This window comes from Molossus molossus, unplaced genomic scaffold, assembly GCF_014108415.1.
Source record: "Molossus molossus isolate mMolMol1 unplaced genomic scaffold, mMolMol1.p scaffold_m16_p_11, whole genome shotgun sequence".
NCBI classification, from domain to species: Eukaryota; Metazoa; Chordata; class Mammalia; order Chiroptera; family Molossidae; genus Molossus; species Molossus molossus.
The window spans coordinates 76,977,372-76,986,683 of record NW_023425346.1 but is presented as its reverse complement, the minus strand read 5'-3'; the positions used below and the strand labels follow the sequence as shown (position 1 = coordinate 76,986,683).

At 38.5% G+C, this 9,312-nt stretch overlaps 1 protein-coding gene across 1 annotated transcript in view; it reads left to right on the top strand.

Annotated features, from left to right (window-relative positions):
• Positions 1–540: 540 nt before the first annotated feature.
• The window catches only part of HAT1 (histone acetyltransferase 1), a 53,057-nt gene continuing 44,285 nt past the window's right edge, over positions 541–9,312 (top strand). The window contains exons 1-2 of the mRNA XM_036254968.1: positions 541–607; positions 3,425–3,529. Coding sequence (XP_036110861.1) covers positions 601–607; positions 3,425–3,529 — 112 coding nt within the window. The 5' untranslated portion in view covers positions 541–600. The remainder of the gene's footprint in view (positions 608–3,424; positions 3,530–9,312) is intronic.

The window sequence follows — 9,312 nt, the reverse complement described above, 5'->3', positions numbered from 1 at the left end:
ATTTCAATGCACTAAATGGTTGCCTAGTAACCTTAAGAATGAAAGCAAAGTACCTAAATTGATATCACACTGTATACTTCCAAAAAACAGGAGAGAAAAGAAAATCGGTGTTAAGCAACTACTCACAGCAAAAATAGAAACAAATAAAGTTTGTGAAAATTTCTCCCGCAACCGCAACTCAATTCCTGAATTTCAAACTAGGGTTTATGTGTTTGGATCTATCGTCCAGGCCAATGGGTTTTTCTGTGCGTCTCCAAAACATCCCCATAGGGGGACAGAAAACGCTATAAGGAGTTTATATAATTCAAATCAACCCCAAAGAAACTCTCCCAGGGCTAACATAGAAGATCCCTTTTGCGGCCTCCTCCTCTAGTTCGGGCCTACAACGCGGCTGACGGCACTCATGGTGGCTAGGCAACGGTCCGAGCATTCCCGGCGGTGTTAACCCCGCCTACTGAGCTGCTTCCGCCACACCGCGCCTCGAATCTCCTCCTCTCATTGGTGGGCGGGGGAAATGCGTCATACAGTGTGCTCACTTCCGGCCAGGGAGCGCGCGGGTTGATTCGTCCTTCCACGGCCGCGGGTGCTCGCAGCTCGGAAATGGCGGGTAAGTTCCTTGGAAAAGTTTACCAAGGGGAGGGGGCGCGCAGGTTTGGGAAAGAACGCCGAGACCGAGGTGACAGTGCCCGCTTGGAACTTTCCGGCTCTAGCCTGGGTTCCAGAAGGCCTGCTTCAGCCTGAAAGCGCGGAACTCTCAGCGCAGCTTCTGGTCGGCAGAGGTTCGTGCCCCCGCCCCCAGCTGCTCTGGGTTCTGCGCCTTCTGCGAACAACTTGGCCCCGTGGAGGGACGAAGAGGCCGGGGGAAAGCGTCTCGATTTGGGTTGTAAGGTGCCAGATGCTTTGAGGCCTGTTTGTCTTCTCGTCCCTTTCGCCCGCTGCTGCCTCAGCTACACTAATGTTCTGTTCCCGCCAGCTGATTTAATACTCAGATCCTCCTCCGCGTCCAGACCTCCCTCCGCCTTCCACTGCCGTCAGCTTGGCTAGCGCATTGCTGCCTAGTCCTCCCCTGGGGCGCTCTTAGTGTTGACTGACTTCGCAGTCTCCTTACTCTCTCAACTTTAGTATTCCTAGGATGTGTTTAGATATCTTTTGAGAAAGAGGTTCTCACATATTCCTTCATCTAAACACTTTTTAAAGTGTCTGCTACAATGTACTTGTAGTCATTCTAGCCTGCTCGCTTTATTGAAGCTCGTTTACACCATTTAATAACTAGTAATTGCTGTTATTTTATACGTCTTAAAGACTAGTTTGGTGTGATTACACCCCCCCCCCCCAATTCCATATCTTTTGACGTGATGAACAGTTTCTGTTTATTATCTCTTTTCCTAGTGCCTTCATAGTAGTCTCACTACACTTTGATGGAGGTGCGGGATTGGCAGGCTATAGCTTGAGTTCTACAGATGTTTAAGGAAGAGCTGTAGGCTCATGGAGTACACTGGTATTGTAAAAGAGGGGGAACATATGTATTGCACTGGGTGTACATGTTACAAGATTACACCTAAATTTGGATCTCAGCTTCACCATTTAGTAGTTGGGTGCCCTTAAGCAAATAAACCTTTCTAAGCTTGAGTTTTTGAATATGAAATGGAACATATAGTATCTACTGGTTATAGAATTGTGGGGATTAAGCTAATACATGATTTCACAAATTAAATTTTGTTGCTTAGATTATACATAAATTCCTCCAGGTAGGTTCTGCTGTTTCAGTTTTATAGATTAGGGTCAGAGAAGTCAAATAGTTCACAGATGTAGTAAATAAATGGTGAAGATTGGATTTGAATGCAGGAATTCTGATTCCAAATCATTAATCTGTGTTGCCTCAAGTGTTCCTTATTTTCTGTGGATGTGTTTTTTTTTTATCATCCTCACCCGAGGAGGTTTTTCCATTTTTTTGTTCAGGTAGAGTGGGAGGAAGAGAGAGAAAACAGAGAGAGAGAAACATCGATGTGGAGGGACACATCGGGTGGCTGCCACCCGCACAACCAACCAGGGCCGGGGACAAACTGCAACCGAGGTACGTGCCCTTAGCGGGAACTGAACCCGGGTCTCTCGGGACCGCAGGCCAACGCTCTAACCGCTGAGCCAAACCGGCCAGGGCTGTGGATGTGTTTTAACCACTTACTGAAGTTTATGGCATGTCATTGTACCCCTTTTGTTTCTGCTCATGATTTTTTTCCCCTGAATTTTTATGTTTATTTTGTCAGGAGATTTATTGTCATCTTTGCTTGTAAATTCCTCTTGATGATTTCCTTCATTGTTAATTATTTGTTATATATACTGATGGCCAGTTGTAAAACCATTTGATTATTCCAGGAGCCTGGAATAGTTTATGACTGCATGGATGGTAAAAAAAAAAAAAATTAATACAGTGAAAAATTTTTAACCCTAGTTCCATTCCTTCTCTTATCCTATAGGTAACCATGGTTACCAGTTTACTGTGTATCCTTCCTGAGATAATCTATGCATTATCAGTTGATAGTTTTTTTAATAGTCAGTCTGGAGGTACTCTGGGTAGAATTTTTCCAATAGAAATGAAATGCTATTGTAATTATCAAGGGACATTCACACTTTCTTAGTGGATCAGTGACATTCTTTTTATATTTCTTTTAAAAAGGCTACGTAGGCCCTGGCCGGTTTGGCTCAGCGGTTAGAGTGTCGGCTTGCGGTCCTGAGAGACCCGGGTTCGGTTCCTGCTAAGGGCGTGTACCTCGGTTGCAGTTTATCCCCGGCCCTGGTCAGTTGTGCGGGTGGCAGCCACTCGATGTGTTCCTTTCACATGATATTTCTCTCTCTCTCTCTCTCTCTCTCTCACTCTCTCTGTTCCTCTCTCTCCCTCCCACTCTACCTGAACAAAAAATGGAAAAATGCCCTTGGGTGAGGATAAAAAAAAAAAAAAAAAAAGGCTACGTAGCCCTGGGCGGTTTGGCTCAGCGGTTGGAGCGTGGGCCTGCAGACTAGAGTGTCCCCGGTTCGGTTTCCACTAGGGGCACATACCAAAAAAAAAAAAAAAAAAAAAAGAATAAAAAGGCTATGTAGGTATAAATCCTAGCAGGTAATTTATATTAGTATTAAATATTCAGAAATGTCAGTAATCTGTCATGTTAATTTTAGGGTTTGCTCATTTATGTAAAGCAGGCCTACTTCATAAGCCTTTATCTCAGAAATGATGTTTTATTTGTTTTAAAATGAGGCATGCATACATTGTACATTTATTTAGGAGTATATGGAGAATTATCTGTACTTTTATTTATGATCTAAAACGCTTTAAATCTTATTGTTGTTCTACTTCTAATAACAATCCTATTTTTAGGTTTGATTATTTAAACCACTTTCAACCAAACCTTTTAAAAATCTTTTCTCTTAGGATTTGGTGCTATGGAGAAATTTTTGGTTGAGTACAAAAGTGCAGTGGAGAAGAAACTGGCAGAGTACAAATGTAACACCAACACAGCAATTGAACTAAAATTAGGTATGTATGACATTTCTATGTGGTGTTATGTATGTACTGCATGTGTATATACAATTTAAAATTTGAAGTAGAATTTCACATAAGAGCAATTTATGTAAATGCAGTTTTTGCATTTATTGAACATACTCAGATTTTATTCAGTCTTGATTTATGTCATGGAGTGGGTAGACATTTGAGAGGTGGCAGAATTTACATATAGGAAGTACAGTGGCAAAAAGTGCAAAGAGTAAATGGTCTCAGCCTCTTGCTGAGTCTTCCTTTCTAATAGCAAGAATATCTTTCTATTTATTTGGGCATTTTATGTCTATGTGTCGAGTTTTAAACTTTATTTATAGATAATAAACATTTCTTAATTTTATTCCTGGGTAGTTCATCTATTGTATTGCTATTATAAATGAGATCTCTTACATTATATTTTCTATCCTTATTAATAGTTTATGGGGAAATAATTTTTAATATAGTTTTTTTTTTTTTCTACATCAAGATCTACTTTACTTAACTCAAGTTCTACACATATATGTCACAGCTAAAATTGACTGGGTTATTTGGTCATTCTAACCCTTTACAGTCAGCAATAATTGCCCTCAAACTGACCTTTTTGCTTCCTTCAGTCTTTCCCTTTAACCCTCATGTTGTTACTGGTTGCTGATTTAATTCCATCAAAGTCAGGTTATTTTAGATAAAAAAAATTTTTTTTTAATTTATTGATTTTTAGAGAGAGGAAAGGGGAGAGAAACATTGAATTGTTCCACTTATTTATGCATTTACTAGTTGCTTCTTGTATGTGCCCTGACTGCGTACCTACAATCTTGGCATAGCCATATTGGGATGACGCTCTAACCAGTTGAGTACCTGGCAAGGGCAGATTATTTCAGTTTTTTAAAATTTATTGAGAATTGCTTTATAGCCCAGCATATATCTTCAGTTTTGGTGAATGTCCTTAGCACTGGAAAATAATTTATATTCTGCAGTTTTATATAGGGCTCTAAGTTTTATTAATGTCAATTAACTTAATGTTCAAATTTTCTATATTTTTGCTGATTTCTATCTATTATTCTATTAGAAAATTGAGAGAGGACTGTTGAAATCTCCAAATGTAATTGTGGATTAGTCTGTTTCTTCAGTTGTCCATTTTTGCTTCATGTATTTTGAAGCTCTCATGTTAGGTGCATATAGATTTAGGCTTGTGTCTTGATGAATTGACCCTTTTATCATTATAAAATATTCCTTTTTTCTCTGGTAATAAAGGAATCTCTTTATCATTGGCCCCTCTTTAACTTTTCATCTTGCTTATGTTGAAGTCTACTCTGTCAGATATGAATATTGCAACAAGAGTCTCTTATGCATGAGACAAATAACAGCATGTTGGAGGAGAGCCATGTTTATCCATGAACTATCAGAGCAACAAGATATAGAGCTTTTAAAGAAGAGTTTGGGGATATGGAGAATTTAATGATAATTGACCTGAAAGTTTCACAGTGGTTACAGTGAGTTGAGAGGAGTGGGAATTGGCATTTAGATTAGTAGTTTTACGCTACTGTAGGAGGATGAGAATCCAGGTGCTAAGGGATAACCTAGGAACTAAAGTTAACCAAAGTAAAGAAGAGACTTTGCTTGGGGCATTGGGCGCATGATGCAGTGTGTAGATGATGTTTTGTTTTGTCTTGTTTTGAATCCTCACCCAAGGATATTTTTCCATTTATCTTCAGATAGAGTGGGAGGGAAGGAGAGTGAGAGAGAGAAAGGGAGAGAGAGTGTAACATTGATGTGAGAGAGACACATCGACTGGTTGCCTCCCGCATGACCCGGGCCAGGGACAAACTGCAACCGAGATACAGACGTACGTGCCCTTGGCCGGAATCAAACCCACAAATCATTGGTCCATGGGCCGATGCTCTACAGCTGAGCCAAACCAGCCAGGGCGCAGATGATGTTAATAATTGAGTTGTACACTTGAAACCTGTATGGTTTTGCAAACCAGTGTCACTCCAGTAAATTCTAAAAATATGATGGGATTGATTTTGATGGTGTCTAAGGTATATTGCAATGTTAAGATCTCTACTGTGGTAGGCCAGTGGTGCTGATGGGAATGTTGCCAGGAACACACTGGGTTCTATCTTCACCCTTGCACTTTACAATAATATAAACTTATTTTCAACTTACCATGACCAGGCAAATATGCATTGGCCAAAACACTACGATTTCAATTATTTAAAGAACACAGGATTATGAATAAATTTAGATATAGTCCAGAATACAATTAGATACTATGAAGAATATGTGGCAGCATCTTTTTTTTTTAAATTTTTTATTAATTTGTTTTTGTTACAGATGTTTCTCATTTTCCCCTCACGTGGCAGCATCTTTGAAGCTGCCTGAGAGCTGGAACTCATTTATATCTTCATTGTGAGCATCTCTTTATGGACAGTACCTATGTTCATTGCTCAACTATTCATCAGACGAACTTTAAAAATTGATTAAGTTACATGACTTGGTGCTTTCTTAATTTTGTTTTTAGTTAATAAGGCATATGTAGAACATATCTTCTTTTATGCATCTTTCCCTCTAAAAATTACAGAAGTGATTCTGAGAACTAGGAAATACAGAAACTATATATAGGAGTAGAAACAATAGGACATATAGTCAAGAGGAGATTAATTGCCGGACCTATGCTCTATGTTGGCAACAAGGTGCCATTTTGTATTCCAGGCCCTGATCTTTCATTTTTCTCCAGAAATGTGAGTGACAGATTTTCCTGAAAAGAAACATTTTAGTGCTTATTTTAAATTATTTCAGTATTTTATATTGTGTGTTTGTCTACTGGAATATTACATATTTTACAGAAATTTTGGAAAGGGCAAAAGAATATAAGAAATAAAAATTTCCCATAATTCCAACCCGGTGGGTGTGGCTCAGTGGATTGAGCATGGTCGCATGAACTGAGAGGTCCTGGTTTGATTCCTGGTCAGGGCACATATCCAAGTTTTGGGTTCGAGCCCCAGTAGGGGGTGTGCAGGAGGCAGCCCATCGATGTTTCTCTCATATTGATGTTTCTCTCTCTCTCTCTCATTTTTTCCCTCTCTAAAAATATATATATAGCCCGGCTAGTGTTGCTCTGTGGTTGAGCGTCGACCCATGCACCAAGAGGTCACTGGTTCAGTTCCCAGTGGGGGCACATGCCCAGGTTGTGGGCCTGATCCCCAGTGGTGCAGGAGGTGGCCAGTCGATGTTCTCTCTCATTGATGTTTCTATCTCTGTCCCTCTCCCTTCCTCTCTCTCTGAAAAATCAATAAAGAAAAAAATTTAAAGTGTGTGTGTGTGTGTGTGTGTGTGTTGAAATTACCCATAATTCTATTGCCCAGAAGAACTACTTATATATTATAATTTGGTATGTTTTTTTCTAGTTTTATTAGTTATATATTCATTTATATTATTTCTCTTTTATAAAATTCAGGTCATAATGTCATGTCTTGTTCACTTAACTGTGTATTGTGAAGATTTTTCTATGTCACCATGATAATGATTATATAAACCATTTCATGTTTATATAATTAATCATTCTCTTGTTGCTTGACATTGAGGTTACTTGCTTGCTCTCTTGCTTTACTGACATACCTTTGTTGTAAAGATTTTAAAAGATTTAATGCTTGTGATATCCAGGAGAAAGTTCTCAATTTATATACGTTTCATGTGTATGTATGTATGTCAGATAGAGTCAGCCTTAAACTCATTACTTACCAATTGTGTAACCTTGAGAAATTAGTCCTTTTTGTATTATTTGTCTATAAAGTGGACATTCTATAGCTCTTGTGAGGATTAACTGCAATAATGTTCATAAAATTTTTAGCAAATTGCCTGGCACACAGTTATTAGTGACAACTAATAATATTGTTAATAACATTATTATGTGTGTGAGTGCTCCTGAAGACTATACCAGTGTTGGCATACAACATTGTTCACACATGAATTTTAATAGCAGCAGTATTCAAAATAGCCCTAAAGTAGAAACATCCCAAATGTTCATTAACTGGTGAATGGATGAACTAATATGGTATATCTATCCAGTAGAATATTATTCAGCCACAAAAGGGAATGAAGTGCTGGTACTTGCTACAACACTAATGAACCTTGAGAACATACTAAGTGAAAGAGGCCAGACAGAAAAGGCCATATACTATAAAATTCCATTTATGATAAATGTCCAGAATAGGCATATTTAGAAATCTGGTTTCATTTCTGTCATAGTAATCGCTATACTTGTGTAAGTATTCCTCTCCCTCTAAAAAGATCAATAAAAACATTTAAAAAAGAATCCTTTATAGAGCATATATATTGATTTTAAAGAGTTTCTCTTGGATTCTTACATTTAAAGTCTAATCAAATCAAAATAATAAATATTTAGTTATATATTTATAACTATTTGAGTTTTACTTCATTTTAACTGAAGGACTCAACACTTTTTCTTTTAGCTCCTATTTTCTAAGGACTAGAATAGTAAAACCTCACTAATTTAATGATGGGGCATTAGAAAAAGGCCAATTCAAATTATAGAAATAATTACTATAACTAGGTTTATGATACTTCTCTTATTCATTGTCTTTTTCCCTAGCCATATCTCTTGACCCATCACTACCAAAACTCTATATATTATATTAGAAACTAGTTTAAAATTAGATTTTAATAATTTCTTAAGACTTCCAAATAGTTTTAAATATTAGAGATACAGTAGTTGGGAATTTTTAGGTTAATGAGTGTATACATACTGGACTACTTTTTTTTTTCTCCTTTATTGACTTTTTTTTTTTTTTAATTTTATTTATTTATTTTTTTATCCTCACCCGAGGACATTTTTCCATTTTTTTGTTCAGGTAGAGTGGGAGGGAAAGAGAGGAACAGAGAGAGAGAGAGAAACATCGATGTGAAAGGAACACATCGAGCGGCCGCCACCTGCACGACCAACCAGGGCCGGGGACAAACTGCAACCGAAGTACGTGCCCTTAGCGGGAACCGAACCCGGGTCTCTCAGGACCGCAGGCTGACGCTCTAACCGCTGAGCCAAACCGGCCAGGGCTCTCCTTTATTGACTTTTAGAAAGAGAGGAAGTGAGGGAGAGAGAGATAGAAACATCAGTGAGAGAGATTTGATTGGCCGCCTCCTGCATGCCTCCTACTGGGGATCAGGCCCACAACCTGGGCATGTGTCCTGACTCGGAATCGAACTGGCGACCTCTTGGTGCATGGGTCAACGCTCAACCACTGAGTCACACCAGCTGGACTGGACTACTTATTTTTTTATTATGAAAAAATATAGAGCAACCTAATGAATGTCTGTGATCCCATCATTCAGCTTTTTCAAATCTTAACATTTTGCTATATTTGCCCAGGTTTTTTTTTTCCTTTAAATTTTCATTATGTAAATTTGCAAACACACAGAAGAATTGAGAGAATAGAGTACAGTCGTCCCTTGCCACTTTGAACTTCAACTTTCGCGGCTTCACTCTATCGTGGTTTTTTTCAAATATATTCATCAAAAAGTTGATCGAGACAGTGAAAATGATACAGCGCGCGCTTGGTTGTCTGAGTCAATTATACACCCCTGTATTAAAATTAAAATTACTGTATGTATGGACTATAGGCCTGTGTATTTGAGCACCCCAGGAATCCTTCAGTTCCAGGTGTAACCACTAGAGTCTGGAACTGATTAACTGCGATAAACGAGGGACGACTGTAGTACTTACACCTAGATTCAACAATTAGCATTTTGCCATATTTGCTTTAATATGT